The sequence below is a fragment of the Eublepharis macularius genome, chromosome 5 (assembly GCF_028583425.1).
Source record: "Eublepharis macularius isolate TG4126 chromosome 5, MPM_Emac_v1.0, whole genome shotgun sequence".
In the NCBI taxonomy this organism is placed as follows: domain Eukaryota; kingdom Metazoa; phylum Chordata; class Lepidosauria; order Squamata; family Eublepharidae; genus Eublepharis; species Eublepharis macularius.
The window spans coordinates 130126352-130152525 of NC_072794.1; the positions used below are offsets into that span (position 1 = coordinate 130126352).

Sequence of the window (26174 nt, forward strand, 5' to 3'; positions counted from 1 at the left end):
CTCACTCTGTCTTCTGCGGCCAGCTCTGCAGCGCAGCCTGTAACCCCTCATCCTCCTTCCCCTGGGACAGTTAGTGGTCCACGTTTCAATGCCTCCATATGGAGGCACTTTTGGGCCCTTCCTAATGACCCCTGTGTGGTGCGGTGCCATGCCTGTGATGTCCTGGTGCACAGGGGCAAAACCCCAAAGCACCTGTTGTTGATGGTCCTGACTAGGCACCTGAAGAGGCACCGTCCTCGCCCAGCGAAACATCCATTGGGGGGAGAAAGAGGGCTACCAGCTCTTCTGAGCAGGGATCAGTAAGAGGGTCACCGGAATCCACCCCAAGCAAGAATCCTTGCTCTGAGGGTGAGGTTGGTGGGAGCAGAATGCTCAGGCAGGCCACGCTCGTGGAGCTTGGTCCCTCTGGGTCAGGGACAGTGCTGCTTAGAACAGTGAGGTTGAGGGGTCAGGAGGCGGGCGTTCGCATCTTGGCAGAGACGATTGCCCTACATGGCTTGCCCCTATCCGTCGTGGAGGGCGTGAGCTTCTGCAGGCTATTTAAGCATCTTGCCCCCTGGTTCTCCATGCCATCACAGTGCACCCTTGCCCATCGAGTCCAGTGGCTATCTCAAATGAGGGCTGGCACGTTAGGGTCAAGTGGGAGCAGCACGGTCAGGTAGGCCGCCCCTGCGGAGGTTGTTCCCTCGGGGTCGGGGACAGTGCCGCTTAGAACAGTGAGGTTGAGAACTCAGGGGGACTCATCACGACGCGGGCATTTTTGCCACCACAGCTTCCCAGGCCAGGGTCCAAGCTGGGGGGAGCAACCTCTGCAGAGGGCTCACCTAGATGATTAGTAGTGCCTGAGTTGGTTAGGTATCTGAGTGTTGGTGTCACGCTGTAGTCCCCCTCAGATCCTGGGGCTGCTTCCACTCTGACTGTTCCTAGTGATCTCTCCTGTCCTTTCTCTCCCGTCCTTTCTGTGAAGGCAGGAAGGTGGTTCATGTCTGCACATTTCATCACTCACATGGTCCCCATTTCTCCTTCTATGAACCCTTTGGAGAACTCTGCTGTCCATCCCATCCCATCCTTTCCACGAAGGCAGGACGGTGGGTCATGTCAGCCACTGCTTCACGAGGGACTACCATGTTACTGCTGCCTCCTTGGTCACAAAGGACAGCTCAGCTGAGATTGCATATATAATTGTACAGTGTAGTGGTACAGCATGGTTGCACAGTATGGTGGCTCCCCTGTAAACGGGACTGACTTGACCCCTTTGAGCCGGGGGGGAATGTGTTCTGCGACTCCCATCCTTTCTGCAAAGGCAGGAAGGTAGGCAATGGCAGCCGCTGCCGCTGCCGTTTCTTCCTCTCCCTCTCTGGAACCACTCCGACCCCTCCCAACCACCTCTCCTGTCCCGTCCATCCCATCCTTTCCGCTCACGCAATAAGGTGGCTGATGTTAGCAGCGGCTGCAGAGTACCTCTGTGGGTTCCTCAGATGAGGACTCACAACACTTGGGATCTTTCTGGTTCCCGGTCCATACCTCTCCCTCTCAGGTACTGCCACAACCCTTCCCAACGACTTGCATCACCCCATCCTCTCCTTTCCGTGATGGCAGGGAGATGGTTGATGTCAGCAGCTGCTGACGGATCAGGGTCTTCCTGTTCCTGTTGCCAGGTCTTCCAGGTCCAGCTCCTTACTGCGGCCGAAACCCCTTGGTCCCCCTCTCCCTGACCACTTCGTCTTCCCTCTTTCCCTCTCTCCCTCTCAGATACTGCCACAACCCTTCCCAACAACTTGCACCACCCCATCCCCTCCTTTCCGTGACGGCAGAGAGCTGGTTGATGTCAGCAGCCACTGACGGATCGGGGTCTTCCCGTTCCTGTCCCCCTTGACAATTTCATGGTCCCTGTTTCTCCCTCTCCCTCTGTGGAACCACACGGACCCTTAGGGGACTTCTCTTATCTGTCCCGTCCATCTCGTCCTTTCTGCAAATGCAGGAATGTGGTTGGTGTCTGCCGGTGCCACCTGAGCAACAGGGACAGCTCAGCTACTGTTGTGCATATGGTAGTGCAGCACAGTGCCCCTTGTCCATGGCCCTGGCTCTCCCCTCTGACCAGGGGGAATCGGTCCCACCACGACTCACGTCCTTTCCATGAAGGCAGGATGTTGGGTCACCTTGGAGGCAGCCTCTGCTTCAACACTGGAGGGGCATCCAATGCTCCATGCATGTCCAGCTGGTGTGTTTTGTCCGGACTCTACATCATGCAAGGTGCGGACAACACTATCGGCCCCGATGCCGTGAAGTACCCTATCTGAACGTACATCGGTGTCTGACCCAGCAGGTTGTGTGCTTGTGTGTACGAGGCCTCCACATACGCCAACTTGTCTTGCTGGAGGATTTTCTTAGCAGATTGTGGCTGGGTCATTTTGGTCTGCGGTGGCCAACAACATCACCCACCTTTTATACCTTCCGGAAGGTACCCTCTGGGAGGCCTGGCAAGCAGGCACATGAGGGGGGTGCCGAGGGCCAGTGGCCAGACCCCCTGCCCCTGAGAGGGGAGGTGGCCTGCCACTGCCTCCCTGAGCCGGTGGCCACAGACATTAACCACCTTGCTGCGTGAGCAGAAAAGTTGCCTCCAACCCGGAGGCCTGGTGGGCGGTTACAGGGGGGGTGCCAAGGGCCAGCAGCCAGACCTCCCACCCCCGAGAGGGGAGGTGGCCCGCCACTGCCTCCCCAAGCCTGCCAGGCCTGGCAGCCGCAAACATCAGCCACCTTGCTGCGGAAGCAGAAAAGTAGCCTCCTACCTGGAGGCCTGGCAGGTGGGCACATGGGGGGTACCGCCGGCCAGCAGCCAGACCCCCTGCCCCCAGAGAGGAGGCGGCCCACCACCACCTCCCTAAGCCCGCCAGGCCCAGCAGCCGCAGACATCAACCACTTTACTGCGTGAGCAGAAAAGTTGCCTCTGACCCAGAGGCCTGGCTGGTGGTCACATGGGTGCCACTGGCCAGCGGCCGGACCCCTGCCCCTGAGAGGAGAGGTGGCCCACCACCACCTCCCCGAGCCCGCCAGGTCCAGCGGCTGCAGATATCAACCACCTTGATGCGTGAGCAGAAAAGTTGCCTCTGACTCGGAGGCCTGGCAGGTGGACTCATGGGTGCCGCTGGCCAGCGGCCAGACCCCCTGCCTCCAAGAGGGGAGGCAGCCCACCACTGCCTCCCCAAGCCCACCAGGCCTAGCAGCCGCAGACATATACCACCTTGCTGACCCTCCGGAAGATACCCTCTGGGAGGCCTGGCAGGCGGGCACATGGAGGGTGCCGCTGGCCAGCAGCAAGACCCCCCCCTCTGAGTGGGGAGGCGGCCCACATCCACCGCACAGGGCTAAAGTGAACTGGAGAGGGTGGCTCCATTTGTATTGAATGGGAGTTTCCTGGGGGCATTGAATTTGGGAATGTATAACTCCAAGATCCATACTGCAATCTTGACCAAACTTGGGTGATGGCTGGAGAAGAGCCTGCGCACATTCCCTGTGAATATGAGCTCTCTAAGTGCTAAAGAGGCTGTTCTGGCACCGATGAACAACGAACAGTGAACACATTCGTTAACGGGACATGTTCGTTTCCGTTCGTTTGTTCGTGTTCATTGTCAGCAACAAACAATGAACAGCCGGTTCAGATTTTTTCCCGTTTGTGCCCATGTCTACTCAGGATTGGCCTAATAGTCACCAACGACAGGTCCTAAGCACGAGAAGCATGTGGGTCAACATAATCAACTCATGATAAATGTAAGATAGTCCCTTATTAAGTGTGGACCGTGCAGGAGCTGCAAAGGAGCCAAATGTAATAATTTGACATGCTCCAAAAAATCTTCACTTAAATTAAAGCAGGACAAGTAACCGCTAAAACTGACTGAACGGAGTGACTGAATGGTGTGTCTGATTCTCCCCTCCACCCAAAAACAGGCAGTCATGACTTCCTCAGCTGGGTTCACTGGGGGGGTGGGGGCTATTGTTACTAGTTTGAACAATGAGATAAATATTCAGAGTCTATCCACTACTGAAACTATCAGTTTTCATTTTCTCTAGGTCTAGCAAGCTGATTCAGTCATAGTAGCAGAGGCAGAGATCATGGCAAACATCTGAAACAAATGTAAAGAGTGAGACAAGTTAGATCCACTTGATATTCAATGCCAGCAGTTCTCCAGTCGTAACCCCTCACCCCATCTTGCCTCTGGAATTTGTTTAGCCTTGCACCAAGGCGGGATGGGGGGCTTATTTGGGGCGTTATTGTATTTTGTATGCTTTAAATTTGGAGTTGAAAGCTTTAGTCATGAGAACAGGCAAGATATAAATATTTCAATACATAAAACACTCTTAAATGGGACTTTTATGCAGTGGTGGGAGTATTGTTCTATTAGCAAGCCTTCGTATTGTGACACACTATTGAGGTGTATGTTGGAATTATGGAAGCAGGGCCTGTAATTAAATGCTATGTGTTTTCTCTCTCTCTCCCCAGTGGTCTCAAAACAGCCACTGAGAGTTTGTTTAGGAAATTAATAAAAGCTTACCCACATAATATTAAAGTTTATGCAGCTGCTTTGGGATGTTTCCATATTTCCACAAGGGCAGCAAAAAACTAGTGACCATATATGTAACCCATCTGACTTTATTGCTCAATAGTATAGAAGTCTCAGCAGCTGAAGAAGCAAAATCCATACTAATTAGGGGAAAAATCAGCTCCTGTCTAAGTTTTAAAAATTCAGGGCAACTTAAGAGTATCTGGTCAATAGATCTGATGCAATTACATAATCTTTCTGAGTATGGAATACGAGCGTATCTATCTGACAACACTGCAGAAGGTAAAGCATAAAGATGTGCCAACATAAAAGTACATCTATATTTAGGAAATGTTAAATCACAAAAATACATTGGGATATGAACTGGTAAGGAAATGCCAACTGCAAAGGGCTAGCAAACTCTACTTGACTCTACTTTTATAATCCAGATGTTTTAGATGAGTTTCAATCAGATGTCTTAGCTCGCCAAGATTTAATAGAAGCAATAATAGCATTCAGTTTATATACTGCCCTTCAGGTAGGGTTGCCAGGTCCCTCAAGTCTCCCAGAGGGAGACTGGGACACTAGCTCTTACCCTGTTTGCTGCTCTCGATGTTTTGACTGCACATGCTTTGTGCGCACACGTGCGCGCACTCACTCATTTCCGGCGTGCGTGATGACATCACTTCTGGGAGTGATGTCAGCACACAGGGTCAAAGGGTGCCCGGCGTGATGAGGTCAATCATGCCAGGAAGGGGCAGAGAGAGCGGGCAGCTCTCTCTCACACCACTGCCGCCACCGTGCCCCTTGTCACTGCTGGTGCGGGCTACACAGGGGTGGCGGCGGCCACGACGAGAGAGTGGACTGTGGGCACCACAGCTCGCTTTCTCACCACCACTGCACCCCTTGTCCCTGCCAGCGCGGGCTGTACAGGGGCAGGGGTGGCCACTGCAGCTCTCTCTTGCCACCGCGTCCCTTGTGCCTGCCGGCGCGGGCTGTACAGGGGCGGCAGTGGCGAGAGCGGCCTACTCTTGCCACTGCTGCCTGCTCTCTGTCGCCCCCACTGCCCGCTCTCGTGGCGCACCATCTGGAGACAGGGCGCCCCAGGGAGCACACCCCCCACCAGCCAGGTAAGTGGGTGTGGGTGGGAAGGGGGGATCAGGGGATCCCCTGCCCCAGGCGGGGTGATTGTAACCCTACCTTCAGGACAACTTAATGACACACTCAGAGTGGTTTACAAAGTATGTTGTTATCCTCCGCAGATCCGCAAATCCGTGAGGCTGAGAGAGCTCTGAGAGAGCTGTGATTGACTCAAGATCACCCAGCTGGCTTCAAGCAGAGGAGTGGGGAATCAAACCCATGCCCCCAGTATACCACAAAGAAACTTAATCAGTGGTTGATCAATATTCTCAGTAACAGCTTCTATCCATACACCAGTTGCATATAACAGATGACCAGCTATGTTGTGTTTCTAATACGATGTAAGTTGATATAATCAACAGCTAGTGGGGGTGGGGAGCTGTTAAAGATGGCAAGTGGATGATTCTGACTGGTTCATCTAGCCATTCCATAGACAGAGGCTAAAGGAGCAGCTGGATTTTGACTGCTGAAGAGGGGGAGCAGAAGGTGGCGGCGGCTGAGCAGACATTTTAGTTACCTAAAAAGAATTGGTGACTGGATATGACAACACACATTTACAGTGTACATTAGTATTTGCATTTAGACTTAATTATGCTTTCCCTATGCATATGCAGCTCCAGAATGAGGCAAATAACACCCCAAGGGTCATTGCAGCAGATGTCCTCCTCCCCTTATGCTGCAGTCCTGAGCCAAACTGGGTCCCCCCATGGAACTTTATAAGTATCTGGGGAATCTGGACCCAATTCTTTAAAAATATAACATGTAGTTTGTGTCTTAGTGGGAACTTTGCTGATGGGAACTCTAAAGAAAGGGTGTTTTGCACAAATAGAAGAACTTTGCAGTTAACAGCCATGGTGAAATAATAATATGGAAAGAGCATATTGTTCACATGTATGATTTTAGAACCCTTACAGGAGCTCCGCCTTAAACCACAAATGCTCAGCAAGAACCATCATTCCACAGATTACTTAGCAACAGCGTAAGATGACTCTATAAATCACGTTTTAGGCATACAGTGAAAATGTAGGTACTGCTAGAAAGGTCTACCAGTTTGCATAACTGTCGAAGGCTTTCATGGCCGGAGAACGATGGTTGTTGTGGTCAGTGAGAGATCTCTGTCTTTTGGTGCTACACCTCTGAAGATGCCAGCCACAGCTACTGGCGAAACGTCAGGAACTACAATGCCAAGACCACGGCAATACAGCCCGGAAAACCCACAACAACCACAGTTTGCATAACTTTAACAATTTACAATGTGCAACCTAAGACTCCTGTTTCAGATCAGCAATGATAATGTTCAATGATTATTTTGTGTATTATATGAGTGAACAATGCACATCATTCATTTTTAATATCAGACACTTCATGCCTCATTAGAGTTGAATGGAAACAAATTATACTTTTCATATTTTATTGATAAGCCTACAGACAAAGTTTTAGTGAGAGGAAACTCAGTCCTTGCTTTTCTGCCATTTTTGATATGAATGGTAGAGCTCAGTTTGAAGTGACCAGCAGCAGGCATCTCAGATTCCAAAGTATTTTCTTTCTTGCCCTTTCACAACAACATCAGAGGAGGCAAGAAGCTAGCAAACTTTGTGTAATCTTGAAACAGGAGCTTTACGCATTTCCCTAGTGTTGAAAAGGATTAAAAAAATTGTTGCGTGTGCTCTGAGCTGGACACACTGTCTATAATGCAAACAAGGAGAAGAATCCCATTATTCTTGTAGAAAGGCACCTTTTAAAAGCATCTTTCTACAAGATTTTGTCTGTAAGAAGGTATAATACAGGGAAGGAAAGAGGGGAAGGGACACATTTGTCAGCTGCATTCTTGTTACACAAATAGGGGGCTCTCTTTGTGAATTGGGGGAATTAATACACAAGGAGATGCAGTAAAAGGGGATAACTTAGCAGGATCTTCACCAATGTATACCAGGATCGTTCCCTCAGAGGATTTTCTAATAAACAGGCAGATGTTCAAAAGGAATGCTTTTTATTAAGGGGCAGTAAAAATTGCACACAAAATGCACAAAGCACACTCACAAGGCTAACTAGGAAGAGTGAGGAAATGGGAAAGCAGTTTCAGGGAGGGCTATAGTTATCAGCCTTGAAGACAAAAGGTCCATAGAGGCAGCAGTGAAGATGACTCGTGCTTTATCAGTCTGATGTAGTGGTTAAGGGGGCGGGACTCTAAGATGGAGAACTGGGTTTGATTTCTCACTCCACTTGAAGCCAGCTGGGTGACCTTGGGTTAGTCACAGCTTCTAGGAGCTCTTTCAGCCCCACCCACCTCACAGGGTGTTTTGCTGCAGAGATAATAAGGACATACTTTGTAAACTGCTCTGAGCGGGTGTTAAGTCATCCTGAATATGAATGTGAGAGAGAGAGAGAGAGCGCAGTCCAATTATACTGTGAAATGTATCCTGGGGCAGGATTGCATCTTCTGCCCCAAAACAATAGCTTAATAGCTGTGTCCGGAGGTGAGACAAAATTGGGAAAAGGTTGCTTGTGCATATCTAGGCAGAACTATAGGTAAAAATAGTGATTGATGACCCACACTATTTGGATGGCTCACCTCAGCCCCACCTACCTCACAGGGTGATTGCTGTGGAGCTATTAAAAACATATTTTGTAAACAGCTCTGAGTGGAGGTTAAGTTGCCCTGAAGGGCGGTATATAAGTTGAATGCGGCTGTTGTTATAAGAACGGCTACCGGTAAGTTGCTGGAACCAACGCACAAATTTATAAGGAGTTTCCATGTGGTCTCGACTAATCGGTTGGGAAAGTGACTCCTGCCCAATCAGAGTCCAACGCTGCGCATCCGTGACCTCCAATCACGGAGACGCACACGAGGGAGCTCCCGGAATCGACGACGGCCCCTTTTCCTCGGGCGTGCACCTTCTATGGCTCGCGCCGCCCGTTGCCGGAAGTACTGCTTCCACACACTCACGTGACTTTGGAATGCTATAACGGAAGTAGCCTCTCGCGAGTGGGACGTTTCCGGTGCTTTGGCTGCTGGTTCCTGTCTCCGCGGGATGTAGCGACGAGGGTCGTCCGGTATGTTGTACAGCGACGAACCTCCCCCCATCTCGTTCTTCTGGGCGGCCTTGTGGGCTGCTCCACCTGGTGTCCTGCGAGGGGCGGCGGCTAGAGCGAGGGGAGGCGGCGGTTGCAGTTTTGGACTCGAGTGTGAAGCGGTGGCGGCCGCACGCGAAAGGACCGTCAGTGGGTGAGGTCTTCTGTGAGGGGCGGACCCGCCGCTTGGCCCGACTGTAAGTGGCAGGGGTAACGCCCGCCGCTCTTTGGTGCCACAGTCTTGTCCTTGTGCCGTTTAGTTTGCGCCTGTATCTAATTCTTGGGATTAAGAAGCTTATATAGACGCATGATTAGCTGCAGCAGAAAGCGTAGCGTGTGGCTCTTCCGTATGCCGTGCTCTGGGGTCTCTCTCTCTCTGCCTGTGCGAGGTCTTTCTTTGGCGCTTGCCGAAAGGAGTCGTTTAGATCCATGATGACATATCCACAGGTAAGCCTTGCCCCGGGCTCTGCGGGGGTAGGTTGTTTCGGGCTGGCTTCCTCCTACCCCATTAGAAACGCTCCTCTGGAGACTGGCTTGTACTTACTTTTAAATCCACACACCCCGTATTAAATTACCTTTTGATCCTTAGGATTTCTCAACATGCCCGCCCTTTTAAGTAAGACTGTTTAAAGTAGTTAGTGGCTGGTACTGTATTGGTAATCCGACCTCATTAAACAGGTGGTTGTTTTTGTGTTTGCTATTCCTGACCATTTCAGTGGGGAGAAAAGTGTGTTTTTCCTGATCTGTGTTTCCACAGAGGAGATGGTAGGTTGCTTGATTTGGACCAATGAGGAAGTTCCTGCCAGCAAACGAAGTGGTTTTGTGCACAAATAGTGTCTTGTAGTTGCCAACATGTGAGTTATATTTTGGGATCTTATAATGTCTCTGTTGTACTGCATGCTTCAACCTGCTTAGCAAAATGTGTATGAAAAGCTGAGGGTTCTGAACTTTGTGGCTTAAGTAATGAAGAAGCTCTTAAATAAGATTAATTTGCAGCAAAGTTAGAAAGAGCATGAATCACATATTTAAAGTGGTCACATTCAGAAATGCCATTAAGCTAGAAAACCATTTCTGTTAAGCGGATATTGATTAAGATGTGGAGCATGGATGTAGGCCAGTGATACAGCAGTATAATTGATGGTGACTTTCATTTTGTTTATGAGGAACATGTATTTAAGGCATACGAAATGCCTGGACAAGGGAAAATAAAATGCCATTGTTGCTTAGTTTCTGGAAAGTAGCATTAGAAAGAAGTTTTCGTCCTTGTGCTGTTTACTGTTATATTTTTTGCTCTTTGCCTCATCGCAGCATGTGTGATGTCTGCTCCATTTTTCATAAAATGTTTTCTTTAATGCTATTCTGAGAAACAGGAACCATATATTAACTGAGAATACAGTCTAGTGGCCTCTGTAAAATGGCAGACTAGATTTCAAGTGTCCTCAAAGTTTAGTATTGCTTGAATCTGTAATTTGAGCTCAGATTGGTTTTGAGAGGCAATTAGTTATTTAGAGCCCAGGAATGTAAGGCTTTAGTGTTTTCCTTTCCAGTTGAGTAGCTTAACTGTTCATGAAAGCAGAGAACAGAACCTGTTTGTACTGTACCTCAAGGCAGGGATGATCTCTCATTGTGGATTCTTTTTTTGTATTAGCTCATATGGTGGCTTTTGAGCAGTCTTCTGACATCTCTTTGCTCAGTAGCTCTAGCACAGGGACCTTGTAGTTGGGAGATCTTTGTTTAAGATCTTTTGCTTTTACCATTGGAGAAATTATCAGCAACTAATCTTATGGTAGAGCTTTGTAATGGGCAACAGAGTAATGGAAATGAATTCACCTCTTCCCAAATGGGTTTCTAAGTCTTCATTGTGTTATCTACTTTTATTTGTTGTCTTGTAACTGTAGCAAGTAACAAGATTTAGATGGGAATATTGAGGCCTAGGATTTATCTATAGGAAATCTGTGATGGTGCTGGAGAGTGCTGTCAAGTCATAACTGATGTATGGCAACCCCTAGCCGGGGGGGGGGTGCTTAATAAAAGTTGGAAATCTCTAGCATTTTGAGTATGGTACCATCTTAAGTTTAGCCAATACTAAAAATAACTAATTCTTACACTGTATTTTATTTTACCTGATCTCAAAGACTTTTATTTTAGACTCAAAGTTTGCAGCTACTGTGGGGGCTCTCAAATAGATTCTGTTTAACTCTGTTGTTCAGATGCTTCTTTGAGATTCCCTAATAAGAAAACAAGACTTGGAGGTCTAGTTCCTCTGAAGGATAACTTGTCTACTGATCTTCCCTGCAGTGGATAGCCGCAGGCATATTTTGCAGGTATGCTGTAGAGTATGTTTTCAGTTTATGCAGGCCAACAACAAAACTTAGCAGGTCTAGCCAATGGTCTGTGTGAATTGTTTGCCTTAAAGTACATTACAGAATCTTCTTCTCATTATTTGGCCCAATATTGAAGGTGTAGAAACAGGTCTCTGAAAGCAGATGGTTTGAAAACCACTATTGGGGATTCTGGATCACATTAGGTATGTGCTGTTCCTTTACTTAGGCCACTTTTAACCTGCCTGTCTCCAGTCATGCCCAAGGCAGTTTATGATAACATTTAATAACACAGTAGCACAAAAGCATTAAAAGCATCAAAACCAGAAATGAAAATCTACCATAAAATCAGCTGCCAATAACTTTTCCAAGCAGTTCAGCCATCAACCTGGGAAAGCCCTCCTAAACTATATTTTCTTATACAGTGTTTGAAAATTTAGCAGGGTGAATGCTTTCTTTAAATACTCAGGAAGGTCATTTGGTACCTTTGGAGGTACCAAAGAAAAGGTCTAAGAATGGGCAGAGGCATAACCTGCCTGCAGGATGAAATAATGAACAAGCCTTCGTCCAAAGAATAAAACTGCTATAAGGAAACATACTAGGAGAGGCTGTCTTGCAGGTATGTAGGTCTGAGGTAGAGTTATAAAACTTCTAGCAAACTTGGGGATGGGCTGTGTTCTGTTTTTTAATGAAATATTGAGATCTTCAAATGGGTGGTGCACTATTGAAAAAAATACTTATTTTACTAATTTAATACATCTATGATTTGATTAACATAGAAACTTGTATTGTTTGTTATATTTATGACTTTTAAAAGTATATATGCCTTCTAGAAGCTAAAGCAGCAAGACTCAAAAGAGCTGCAAATCTGTTAGCATGTATCTTAATTTTTGCCTCCTGAGCAGTAAGGAAAAAATTGGACTTGGCAGTAAACAAGACAAAATGTTTTAGCTAGGTAGAATAAAACAAAAGTCCACTGGCCCCCTAATGGCAGCATTTGAAACAGAAGCAATCTCATACAGTCGCAACAGGACTTAGAAGCATATTTGTGTAAGGAGTTGAGTTAAAAAGCGTCTCATATATCAATTATGAACAAAATTAAACACATTTAAAGAATAAATATATCTATGAAAATATTGGATGCGTCTACAGTATGTACTGAAGTCATCATTCTTTATTACAGTAGATTGTCATACATTCTGCATATCTTTATATGGTGCAGTTTGTGTCATCCGAAGCATTTCACTCATTCCAAAAAAGAGCATATTCATTTTCATTCTTCCTCACTTTTCCATTGGAAATACTGAAAGCCCTCCTGAATGAGAGAAACACCTCCCCCTGCCCTCTGCATTGAATTTTCTAGGCTGTTTTAGTCCATATTTCTGGTCCCAGACCATGAAGGCTTTTAATGGTGAGAAACAGTGCTTTTAATTGAGCTATGAAATGGACAAGCAGCAATGTAACATTATTTTAAGAAGTGAAATATGTTTATAATATCTTGCTCAAGAATAGATTAGTTATATTCCAGAGCTCAGGGAAAGCCACATTTGCAATTCCCATCAACCAAAAGAGCCACATCAGTAAATATGCCACCTCACTAAACATACAGAATATTAAAATTGTAACCATTGATATTAAATACATCTCTTTTCATTATTAGAATACCTCTGAGCACTGTTGTGTTTTTCTTCCCACCTCTATTAAACCTTAGCCAGCTCTAGTGTATCTGGAGTGAGGGGAAGGCCTACAATTTAAACTTTTAACACAAAACCATATACAAGCTTTCATGTTCTCCAGAACACTATTAGGCAGTAAGCTAAATGCTTCTCTATGTTAAAAGTTCTCTTCAATTTGACCTCTAATGTTGCAGGAGAAAGGGTGATTAGAACTTGTCACCATGCAAAGTTTTCTGCTTGCAAGGACTCTTTGTTTTATGGGTTAGCATTCAGCAGTGGTATGCTCCACAACCTCATTTAGCTGCATATGTTTACCCAGTCTCATACACAATCCCTGCATCTCCATAATCATCATGAACAAGTTATAATGTTGTTTAAAAAGAGAACTGCTAGATTTGTCTTAGACTTATGTTAATGATGAAATGTCTCCATTTGAGGAGCTTGTCCTATTTTTCTCTTCTAACTTCATCACCCGAAGGGTGGGTCCGAAGGACTTGAGAAGCTACCAGATTCAAATCTGCCCATCCCAGGAATGGTGAGGATACTAACAGTGTCATCCTGTTCATACTTACGTGGAAGTAAGCCTCACTTGATTCAGTGGGACTTGCTGTCAGGTAAGTGTACCTTTCACGTGTTGAGGGTTTGGAAGGTGTCAGAGGTTTACAGTGTTGCTGGTCAGCCAGTTGCTGAGAAGATTCTCTGGGGTGTTCCTTTTGTAGTGCCGTCTTGCTTGAACCCAGCCCACAGCTGCAACAGCCTATTCTTTTTCATGCTGAGGGAGAGAATGAAAAGGCAGAGTCAGAAGTAAAGAGTGCTTGAGTTTCCCAGTGTGGGAGCCTGCTTGGGCCATGAGTGCTGTGAGGGAGGCTGATTAATCATGCTCCTACAGCAGTGAGTCTGTGCCCTTTTACTTCCTGCCTTCTTGCTTGCTCCCTGGCATGAAGCTTGCAGCTCAAGTGAGAGTCAGATAGTTGACTTTGCCTTGTTCCTTTCTTTGTAAATGAGGGGGAAGCCTGGATGCCATTTATTTCCCTCTCTATCTTCTTGCTGTCTCCTCAGCATGAGGCATTGCAGTTCAGGCAAGAGAGTGAGATACCAAGGTGTCTGGAGTACACCAAGCTGGTAACACCAAACAAGCCTGCATATGCACACACACACCACTTCTGTGTTCAACTTCCTTTTTTCCAATGGAGCTGCCATGGTTGTAGTGGGGTAGTTCTACTCTTTTCTCCATTAGCCTGCTGTGGTAATTGCCGGAGTGCAGGGATGAGATCTGTGGAGCTTATGGAGAAGGGTGACGGTTTTTTGGACAGGATAGTCCATTCCTGCTATGAGATCTGCAGCTCAAGCAGGCTTGCAGCCTACCCATCCTCTAGTCCCTTAGCAGTTGTTTCAAAGTTGCAACCACCCACTAACCACAAGCCCTGTTAGGCAATGGCTCCACCCATTTTTCTAGACCACAGATGAGTGTCAAATTGGGAAACAGTGCTCAGCTGTAGGTAGACATTAGAGAGTTTCATGCAGCTCCCAAACTGCAGAGCCTGCTCTAGAGGTTAATCAGGCTGCTGTATCTTGCATGACATTTCTAAATTGCCAAAGGGCCTTCTCACTCAGAGTGTAACTGAAATTACCATAACATGGATACGCATGGCCAGGTTGGCTAAGGCTAAAAGGGAAGCTAATTTCCAGGCTAGATACAATGGAATGAAAGCACTGTCTACTACCATACCAACTTGTTTCTCTAATAAAAAGGAAAGTTCCAGCAGAAGCCCTAGTCTCAGTTAAGTCGGCTAAAGATAACCTTTCTTCATCTAGAACAGGGAGCATGATATTCCCTGCAATTCCAGCCTTGCCAGCCTGTATCATCTCTGCCTTCTCTTTTTTCAGTTATTTGATTGTGGCAGATGGGTACCTAGAACAGAAAAAGTAGCATCTGAAAGCTTTGGTAAAGAGGTGTATAGCTGGATGTTGTCAGCATATTCATTATACCCTAGTCCACTAGTTCTTAAACTTTCTTATGTGGGACCCATTTTTAACTTGGGACCCATTTCAAGGCTTACTATACTTAGGTAACACACTTGCAAAGCGTCTCCACTCCATTTTTTCCTCCCAGACTTAAAAATATCTTGCACCAGTTAACCTGGGAAATTTTGTGTTTTTGTTTTAGGCTTTGTATAAATATTGGTAAACATGGATGATAATGCAGAACCTTGTGAGACACTTTGGGATAAATCCCAAGAAGCTCTTGGGGTTCTCACTTCAACTTTCTGAATGCAATTAGATAGAGAGGACTTAAACTACTCCAGCACTTTTCCTCTAATCTGTATATACCAACTTCCAGGCATTTTAACTATATTGACCAGTAAAATGTGTTAGATGCTGATGAAGAATCACAGTTTGGATCCAGCCAGATTTTTCAATCAATCTTGTTAAATTATGCTCTTTACTACAGTCCCTATCCCACACAGCTTTTCTTCATACACATCCCATGATCCTCACTGTAACCTTTTTGGGTAGTCCAAGAGGAGGGAGGAACCCTTCCTTTTTTACCAGCAGATCCAGCCCAAAGCAGTGTGAATGAAAGGTATGCCCTCTGTGACCATGCTGTTGGGGATCATCCACCAGAGCAAACAGTGTCATTTCTATACTACAGTCTGGTCCGAAATTGGACTTAAAAGGGTAAAGGAGAGATACATATAATTATATAGAACCTGCATATGATTAGCTGCATTCTTTCCATCCAAAGGTGGCTTATTTAGTAGAAACTGAATAACAACCTCCTACATAAAATCCCCTTCAGAAAAAGTGGTGCTGATCTTCATTAAGGACTCGCCTTGTCACAGCAAGATTTTATCAGCCAAGATTGTCAAGGATCCCAGTTGCATGGCTTCATGATATCCAGAATCTTAGCAACTCTGTCCATAGATGGTCCAGATAGTCCTGCAGATACTTCTGCTATTGATCAGTTCCAAAACTGGCATAAAAGCCAGAGCAAATCTGAGAGCTTCTATCAGCGAGAAACTGCCAGTTTTATCATAGCTGATAGCCAATTCCTTTTCACATTGCAACTCTAACTTAGGAATCAGATATTCACACAATACCCGGAATAATTGAATTGGGTGTGATTTATCTGGTGCAGTGGTAGTGGGAAAGTATTGTTTCTCCATTGCTGCGGCCTCCCCCTATAACCTCCGTTGTATTCAGGCCACATTCTCTGCCAGTTATGTTCTAGTCATCTTCCTCCCCCTTCAGCCCCCAAATCCATATTGATCCATGGCTGTATGTTCCTTTTTGAGAGTGAAATAGAACACTGACAAGCAACCCTGTTGGCTTTCCCCTTAAGCTTAGTATTCCAGCTTCTTACAAAGACATCCACAGAGTTTCTATTTGAACTCTCAGAATCCCCCACAGCATCTTGGAATCCAAGCAAATCTCTCCACTTCCAACGGCACATGCAGGGGTGGATCCTCCAGCCCTGCATGTGCCTGGTGCTACAACTGAGGAGGGGGCATTGCTGAGTGGTTAATAACAATAATAACATCCGATTTATATACCATCCTTCAGGATAACTTAACACTCACTCAGAGCAAAGATAGCAAAGTATATGTTATTATCCCCACAACAAAACACCCTGTGAGGTGGGTGGGACTGAGAGAGCTAGAAGCTGTGACTGACCCAAGGTCACCCAGCTGGCTTCAAGTGGGGGAGTGAGGAATCAAACCCCGTTCTCCAGATTACAGTCCCACACTCTTAACCACTACACCAAATTGCCTCACCAGTTAAGTGTCTGGGTTGCTTGCACAAGGTCCCAGGTTCCATTCCCAGCATTTCTAGTTAAGAGGAATAAGTGGACGGTGGTGTGAAAGAGCTTGTAGAACTGCTGCCGGTCAGAGTTTACAACTCTGATCATGGAAGACAATTATCTGATTCATTATAAGGCAGCTTCATGTGTTGAGCTGACAGTGGTCTACTTGGCTGGCTATTAGTCCCTCTCATCAGACCACCAGATTTCTGAGTAGTACAAAAGACTAATGTGCTGGGTCCATGTGTTGTGCCTGTCCCATGGTTGCCATAAACTCCTGAGTTTGGTCTGACAAAGGAGCCTTCTCCAAATGGATATTGTAGGGATTCAGGATAGTAAGTCTGGGGAGGGGGGAAGCTCCAGCACTGAGCCAGAAACTGCCTCTATTGGTGAACTAGATGGACAGTACAGCAGCAGGATGCCCAATCTGTCCCTCAACCCAGCGCAAGAAGCTCATAGTCAAGGTTGATAATAGACTGCGGCAGAAATCTGCAGGGAGAGTCATGGAGCATTATGACTTAACACACACTCCATCCTCCAGGTCAGAGGTTAATAAAGGACTGCACACTCAGTGGCTAGAAACCACTTGCCTGGCAAGATGAGTAGGGGAGGAATGATTGTTTCTCTTGAAATGAAGGGGATGGGAGAGAGGGAATCTAAGCAAGCTTTGCTGAGGTCTCAAAGTTGGAAGAGGGGCTGCCAATGAAAGCAGAGTCCCTCATAAAATGAAAAGGTGGTGAGGATTGGTGTGTGTGTGGGAGGGGGGGAATCGCAGCACTACAACCATATCGTGATCCTCAATCCCTTGGTACTCTTTTTCTCTGCTTTCCTGGCTCCAAGCCATCAAGAAGCAGGGGTGTCTGCTGTACAGGTGCCTGAACCCTCTTTGAAGGGAAACCCTAACCAATTGCTTTATTATTTCTTGCTCAAAAGAGCTGTGTGGAACTTGGAGCCAGCATCATTGGAAGCAATATGACCAGGACTCACTACCATGTCCGGAGGAATTTTCCTTTCTCTTTTTAAACATTTTATTTTTGTAACATCTAGCCTGATGAAGAGTTCTGGTAAATTCAAAAACACATACTGTTATGTGCCATTTGGTTCTAATAAAAGGTATTACATGACTGTGTTGTGAATTTTTGGGTGTTACTTGAGATAAAGAGACATAACTTCATTCAGCAATATTTCAGTCATGTATTCCAGATCAATGATAAGGTCTGTTGGACTCTGTGCAGTGTGTGCAGCTGCACAGTGGAAAAGAAAACTGATAATTATAAACACGTTTTCTTTGGGGAGCGCACAAACCTTTGCAGTGCACTATTATAAAAAAAGTGCCCCCACTGGAAGAAGGGTGCGCTTGATTCTGTTACATACATAATTTACTTATTTGCATGTAATGTTATACAAAATTTACATCCATGGCATTTGCTGTGGGGAATATCTTTTCTAAGGTGACAATGTACCGTTAAAGTAAAAAGTGGCATAAGAGTGAAATTAGATTGGGAACGTTTTCCATAAGCTTTCTATAGATTTTGGAAGAGGCAATAGTTCCCTGTACTAGAGTTGACAAAGCTGCATGGGAAGATGTGTGACAGACAGGGGGCGGCCCTGCCTCTGAAAGGTAGAACAGCCACTCAGCAGTTTCATCCCTGAGCCAATGGGAGTTCTGCCCAGCATCCAATCACCTTTCACAGGGGAGATGGAATGTTGGAGGGAAACGCAGCGGCAGTTCAGTTGGGGTCTGCCTCAGCAAAAGAGCAGACAGTATCAAGGATGGCTCTTGGTAGCGTGGCAGGGTGTCTTAACTCTACCTCTGGGAGAGGATGGAGTTGTGAGGACTGTCTCTGGTGAAGAGAAACCTTAGTACTCTTTAGTCTGAGTCTTGGGAAAGGGCAGGTTGGTATAGGTGGAATCCTGTGTGTGTGTGTGTTTGCATGTGTGTATGTGTGTGAAAGGTTCTAACCTGGTGGCCACTCAGGGAAGGCCTTTTTTGTCCTTGAAAGCATTAAAGGGAATTAAAATCACTATCTGAAGCCATAATTAGCTTAAATGTATGTGTCTTTGCCAGGTTTCTCATTTGGATATTGAGAGACCTGGGCTGCTGATCTGTTCTTAAAACAACCTGTATATAAATAACTTTTCCTGGTTATTTTTATGAACCTCCTGCTTCAATGATCTCTGAATTCTTACCACAAAACATAACTCATGGCAGGGAACCCAAAGACTTTATGCTTGTTGCTATAAGAACATCTAACAACTAAGGGGAAGATTTACATTTCAAAACAAACCTAGTTCTCAAAATTATAGGGGGCTGTGTGGGTTCCTTCAGTTGGAAGGCCTCTCACAGTATGTTAAGGGAGTATTCATAAATAGTTGTAACTAAGACATAGCCAGACATAGTTGGGACAGTTTTAAGCTTTTTGTTAGAAGATATCTAAACTCTGGAATTCCTGCTTCTAGGCTTTGCATAGCTGGAATGGCAAGCTGGGTGGAAGTGTGAGCTGGTATCCTGGAAAGTGCATAATTTTCTCCTAACAACTTACAGGTAACAAACTGCTTTTCCAACTCCTTTTATGTTTTGATTAATTCCTAGGGTTTATGATCAGGCAGAGGTCCTCTCAATCCCCTAGCATGTTTTTGTTGTTCTTCCCCCTTAGGCAAATGTGGCTGAGTAAGTTTTTTGAAGCTGTTAGTAGAGCTGGCATAAATCAGGTATTTTGACTTTTGAACCCTGCCAGTGCCTTTTAGACCGTAGGGAAAATATCCATTGGTCTATATTTACAGTGCAATTGTGAACAGAGTTATTCCAAACTAAGCTCATTAATTGCAGTGGATTTAGATTGAGGTAATTCTGCACAGATTGCATTGGAAATCTGTTGAAAGCTAGTCCACGTATTTTAGTTGTGAACTGCTGCAGATCTCAAGAATTTTAGATTTTGAAATCACAGAGTTTTATGATCTTCTTTAACCCAAGGCCCAGCAGTCAATTAATTTAAAGTTTAGTATATCATATCCTAGTCAGTGCATCTGATTTCTGTTGTCTCCCACTGTTCTAGCCTGTTACAGCTTTGATGAAAATGTAGGTATGATGGTAGTGTTACCAATATTCCTTCCTGGCTACAGTTCTTCCATGACACGTTGCATGTCATTCTAACCTTTGCGAGCAGCTTTTTGAGGGCCTGTGCATGAGCAGAGCAGTTCTTATTCATGCAAGTAGGAATTTGGATGTACAGCCTTTGTTTTTGTGGCTTTATGTCTGAACAACTGGTTTCTGCTTACCACCACCAACACCTCTGGTTATAAAACATGTGTCTTTATCCTCTGTCCACTTCTGTATGAGTCATCTTGACTAATGTCAAATTCAAGACAAAATTGACTTTATGGTATATATTTTGGGAAGGGTTTGAATCATAGAGTATTTTGATTAGGGGTGTGCACTAGAAAAAAATTTTGGGTTTCCTGCTTTGGGTTTACCCGAAGCAGGAAAAAAATCTGGAATAACCCTAAACCTGAAGCAGCAAGCTGCTTCAGGTTCGGTAGTTAAGCTGCTTGGGTATGCTCCGTAAATGTTCTGAGCACACCGAAGATCAAAGCAGGCTTTTTCATTGGATGGAGGGGGGAAGAGTGAGTTCCCTCTTCCCTCCTCCCGTTGGATGATTCAGCCTGGCTGGAGTTTTGAAAGCTCAAAGCAGCCCTGCAAAGAGCTGAATTGAGCTTTTAAAACTTCCAGGCTGGCTTTTTCATCCAATGGGAGGATGTGCACTAGGGGTGTGCACTAGAAAAAAAATTTGGGTTTCCTGCTTTGGGTTTACCCGAAGCAGGAAAAAAATCTGGAATAACCCTAAACCTGAAGCAGCAAGCTGCTTCAGGTTCGGTAGTTAAGCTGCTTGGGTATGCTCCGTAAATGTTCTGAGCACACCAAAGATCAAAGCAGGCTTTTTCATTGGATGGAGGGGGGAAGAGTGAGTTCCCTCTTCCCCCCTCCCACTGGGCAAAAAAGCCTGCTTGGAGTTGTGTAAGCTCAAAGCAGCTCTGAAAAGAGCAGGTTGAACTCCCAGGCTGGTTTTTTTCATCCAATAGGAGGAAAGAAGAGGGAACTCCCTCTTCCCCCCCTCCCATCCAGTGAAAAAGATGTCGGGAGCTTGGAAAGCTCAAAGCAGCCCTGCAAAGAGCTAATTTGAGCTTTTAAAACTTCTTGGCTAGCTTTTTCATCCAGTGGGAGGGAGGAAGAGGAAATTCCCTCTTCCCCCCTCCCATCGGGTGAAAAAGATGTTGGGAGCTTTGAAAGCAGCAGCAGCACTTTTCTTGCATTTGCAAAGGGCAAGGAAAATGCTACTGCTGCTCTACACAAAGCTTTCCGAAGTGTTCTGAAATGCTTTGGAAAGCTTTGCTTTGGGCTTTCTTAATCGGCTCAGCAATGCTGGGGCCGATTCGGGAACCCCTGAATCTATACAAATCACGCCCTATTCGGGTTAATAACCGGAATAGGAAATCCGAAGCGCACACCTCTAATTTTGATTTCATAGATTCTTGTCTTTGAACACATAGCTCTTTGAAGAATCATTTGGAATAAGCTATGTATTTGTAGGTGATCTAAATCAAATAAGACTGACTGCCAACCATTTGTGCTTTGAAAGTGAATCCTTGGGAGCACTGCTGTGATGTTTAGCTGACAAATTAGGTAAATTCAAGCACCGAGTCATTACTGACCCATGGGGGGACGTCGCATCACGACGTTTTCTTGGCAGACTTTTTACGGGTTGGTTTGCCATTGCCTTCCCCAGTCATCTACACTTTACCCCCAGGAAACTGGGTACTCATTTTACCGACCTTGGAAGGATGAAAGGCTGAGTCAACCTTGAGCTGGTTATTTGAACCTGGCTTCCGCCAGGATAGAACTCAGGTCGTGAGCAGAGCTTGGGCTGCAGTACTGCTGCTTACCACTCTGCGCCACGGGGCTCTTTATATGACAAATGATATTAATCAAATACAAATATTCTGATTAAAAAAATGTCCCCCTGATTATCTGGGCAAAAGTGTCAATTGTTTTTAATAAAACCACTTGTAAAAAAGCAGGTGGCAACTTAGTAGCATTCCTTCACGTTTCATATAAGAGGAAATTCAGTTTCTAAGATGGTGTTTGCTATGATACATTGATGCGTGTCTGTAGACAAAGTAACACTTCATTCTTCAGAACTTTTTTCTTCTTTTATACGAACTTAAGTGGATCTAATTAAAACACAATTTAATTAAGATTTATTTAATCAGGTAAATGGAAAAGAATATCTGCAAGATTCTTAAGTTTACTAGGAAAGAACAATTTCTGTGTGCCTAGGTTGCAAATATCTTCAGAAACAGATTAGTCTGCAAAGTAACATTTAATTCTTCCTAGTGAGAATTCATTAGGGTGCTGGAGATGTCTGGTGTCCTTCTTTTTCAGAAGTCCAGGTCTCTGTACTGACCAGATGTCGTCCCGTAAAGGATCAATAACCAGTCAAGGAAATGGACCTTCAAATAATGTCAGAGACAGGGAAGATGTGGAGCTGGCTGAACTTGGACCCCTGTTAGAGGAGAAAGGTGACCAAGTAGCAACGAATTCACCCATTGTAAGTAGTTTTCTATCAGGGAACTGTATTAAATCACACATGCTGATGTTTGCTTATTAAAAATCACTTTACTGAAACCTCCTTGAGTCATGCAAACTTGACTGAATTGGTTAAGGCACACTTCCTTCATGAAATACTCATTTTTCAATAGAAAAAAAAAGATGAAGAAGTGAGCCCTCTTGCTTGTACAGAACTGTAGCAGAGTATGTGATAGGGAAAAGCTTTTAATGAAATAACATTTTTCCTAAAGTTACTAGAGCTGAGGCTAAGTATTTTAAGACATCTTGCAGTGTCTTTGTAGAGTAACCATAAATATACTGGAGAATCTTATTAACAGCTTAGTAGCTGTAATCTCTGGGGGTTTGTGTGATCTTTAGATTTGATGTTCATTTAGCATTGCTTCTCCACAGTTCTTCGCCACAGTGCTGCATCATATACATCTATGCATTTATATATCAAACTTGAACTCTGCTGCATTCATGGGGATGATTCTATTTTATCCTTACAACAGTCTTGAGGGGTAGGATAAGTTAAAAGACAACAATTTATTCAGATTCACACACTGATTTGAGTTTTGAACCCAAGTCTTCCTGGTCTATCCCATATACATGAGACTGGCTCTTGGACATAAAACATCTGGATCTAAATTGAATTTCACTCTCTTGCATGCATTGAAAGAGAGACTTACGTTCTTCATTATGCCCCATGTGGCATGTACCATATTCATAATGGAGTATTTTGAAGCAATGTGCATAACTGGCAACAGGAAAGCCTTAATGCCAGTTTCTGTCACCTTTCCTGCTCTGCAAGTTAACTTGTAGTGCTGCCTATTCAAACAATACATTTCAAGATCCTTTCCTCCTCTTGTAGTACTACTGCTTGCAGTCGAGGACTATTTTGTTTTCTTCCTTATACTGAAGTATAGAGCTTTCAGATGATAAACACAGTCTACACTGAAGCCGCTGTTAAAGAAGCAAATAAATGATGAAAAGAAGGCCTGTCCTTGTTTTTTTTTCTCCTGCTTTGGCTGGCTCTTAATTTGTTTCCTGGATTCCAGCCAGGATGGGAAATCGAGTTGCCAATTTGGGTTGCCTCTTAGGTTCTAAGAAGGAAAAGCCTATGCTTTAATCCTTGCTCTGAATTCCAGTAAATCAGGGATTACTGCTGTGTTGGCATTTGACTGTAACACTGCATGTATGGGCAGCCACTGAGGGAATTTACTTTCCTTCTGGGCCTCAGCAGCTTTTGATAATGATAAACTGCATTATTATTTTGGATTGCTTAAAACAGCTTAGGGAAGGCTCTCCAGTGGCTTGAGTTATTTTAAAAATTATCTAGCTATTAATTAATTATATGGTACATGCAAGATTATCTTGGATGTGTATCAGCTCCTTAAGTGTTCATCTATACAATTCTGCAAGGCTCAGTATTGTTACCATGCTGTTTAACATTTATATAAAGCTGCTGAGTGAAACCATCCCTAGCTTTCAGGTAGATTTTCTTCTAAATTTCATAAGTATCCTGGAATTGCTGTGTGGCCTGGTCCAGTATCTTGGTTTCCTTTATGGACACACAGGTAGGTGGGGAAAAACATTTGCCTGCCCGCCAGGAAGGGGCAAGGTAGACAGCTATTTGGATGTCCTGATTTGGGCTGTGAAAGTTTTGAGACAGAGATTCACTTCCAATTTCATGGTAGGGTGAAGTAAAACCCTTCCAGCTGGGACAGGAAGGGTTAAAAGGTTTGGATGCCCTGTGAGAGCACAAAAGCTGAGGTCTGGGGAACAGGAGCAATGAAGTGAAGTCTGTATTGGCCATCCTGTTTTTCAAAGAAATGCTAAGATAAAACAGGGTTGCACTTACCTGAAACTGTTGTTCATTGAGTGTTCTTCTGTTCATATGCAGATGGGAACTGTGCATACGCAGGCCAGCTGTGGTCGTTCTAAAGCTCCTAAAGGTGTGAGATGCTCGCCTAGCCTTTTCACATGCCCTTCTCCCAGCGCAGCTATAAAAGGCGGGGCGAGCGTCTCCCTCCCTCAGGTTTCTAAGCCGCCAGTATAGAAGGTAAAAATATAGCAATAATAAAGAGCATGTGGCAGGGAAGGAGGGAGGGATGTGTGCCTGCCCAGAAGACCACTCGATGAACAACAGTTACAGGTAAGTGCAACCCTGTTTTCACCATTGTGTCTTCTGTGCAGTCCCACATGGGAGATTAGCAAGCTAACTTACCCAGGAGGTGGGCGTGAAGCATTTTAACGGAAAAGACTCTTCAGGATTGCCTTGTCGAGAGCTGCATCCCTTCTGGAGTCTACGCCAATGGCATAATGTTTTTTTAAAAAAATTTTAAATTAATTTTCCATTTTTTAAAATGGCGTAATGTTTGATGAATGTGGACAACGTAGACCAGGTGGCTTCCTTACACAGTTCCCCTAGAGGGATGCCCAAGTTGAGGGCTGACGAGGTGGTTTGAGCCCTTGTAGAGTGCACCCTTATGTGCAATGGGCATGGTTATTTAGTTTGAGTGTAGTACTCCTTGATGAGCCAAACTATCTAATTTGAAATGGTCTGTGCATAGACCTTCAGACCTTTTTTGTAGTCTTTATACAAGAGAAATAGATTAGGGTCCTTTTGGAAAGGAGCTGTCCTGTCCAAGTAGAAGCACAAAGTACATTTAACATCAAGTGTGTGCAAATGTCTCTCTCAGTCGAAGAAGTAGGGAAAAATACAAGTAAGACAATGTCCTGGTTCACTTAAAAAGCGGAGATGATCCTTGGCAAAAAAAGGAGGCTCAGATGGAGGACAACTTTATCTGCGAACATCTTTTTTTTTAATGTTTTTAATTTTTTAATCTGCGAACATCTTAATGAAAGGAGCGTCATGCCTTAAGGCTTGCAATTCACTCACCGTCCTAGCCAAGGTTATAGCCATGAGAGAGACTGTTTTGGCTGCCAGAGCCTTAAGGGAGCAGGTTGGTAGGGGCTCAGAAGGTTTATGCATGAGTGAAGTGGGAACCAAGGAGAGGACCTTCTGAACTGGAGAGGAGAAATTCAGTCTACGGGGGATATGAACCAGGCTGTCATTTTCAGAGTGCCCAGGTTATGGTGGAGAACCACATCGTCCTGTAGCAGGCATGGCGTTATGGGAAAATGGTAAATTCTGCCTGGAGCCATTTGGTATAGGGTGGTGAACCAGGATAGCCTCGAACAGAAAGGGGCTGTTACGATTGTCAAGGAACCTTCCCTCATCCTTTTGCTGAGTGTCAGCATCATAAGAGGAAGAGGGAAATGCATATAGAAGAGCGCTCGATTATGGTATTTAAAAAGCATCCCCAAGAGATGATTTCCCTTTCCCTGCCCTTGAACAATATTGAGCACATCTCTTGTTGAATTCTGTGGCAAACAGATCTATGGTGGGAGATCCTCACATTGCAAAAGCAGGGTAAATAAAGTCCGTATAGAAGGACCATTCGTAGTTCTAGGATTTGGATCGACTTAGCACATCGGCAAGCACATCGTCCTTGCTTGCTGTATGAATGGCATAGAGAGAGACTCAATGCTGGGTAGCCCATTCCCAAATTTGTGAGGATTCTTGGGAAAGGGCCAGGGAGGCTGTGCCCCCCTGCCTGTTCAAGTAGTGCATGACAGTTGTATATTTGACAGTTGTGCATATTTGAACATTCTTGCCTTTCACAAGGCAAACCAGAGCCTTCAGAGCATACTTTATTGGCCTGAGTTCTAGGAGGTTGATGCCCATAGAGGATTCTTTGTGGGACCAAATTCTCTTTACTTGGGTGATCCCTGAACACACACCCCATCCCGACAGGGAGGCATCTATGCAGATTGAAACATGAATCAGGAGAGAACCGAAGGGAGTACCCACTTATAAGTTCTGAGTCGTGTTCCACTAACTCAGGGACCTGTGAATGAGCCTCAGAACCGAGGACCGCTTGGACAGATTCTGGTGCCGTGGGTGGAACTCTCTGACAAACCAGTTTCATAGGGGATAAAGCCTCAGCCTGGCGA

General features: G+C 45.1%; 1 protein-coding gene across 2 annotated transcripts in view; it reads left to right on the forward strand.

Moving 5' to 3' along the window:
- The first annotated feature begins 8657 nt into the window (after positions 1 to 8657).
- Positions 8658 to 26174, forward strand: part of ADIPOR1 (adiponectin receptor 1) — a 35564-nt gene continuing 18047 nt past the window's right edge. Inside the window, exons 1-3 of one of the 2 annotated variants that reach the window (XM_054979687.1) lie at positions 8658 to 8732; positions 19010 to 19094; positions 21990 to 22155. In XM_054979687.1, the coding sequence (XP_054835662.1) occupies positions 22015 to 22155 (141 nt within the window). In that variant the 5' untranslated portion in view covers positions 8658 to 8732; positions 19010 to 19094; positions 21990 to 22014. Of the gene's footprint in view, positions 8733 to 8827; positions 8905 to 19009; positions 19095 to 21989; positions 22156 to 26174 lie in introns of those variants that run through there. The other variant, XM_054979688.1, reaches the window with a different exon arrangement.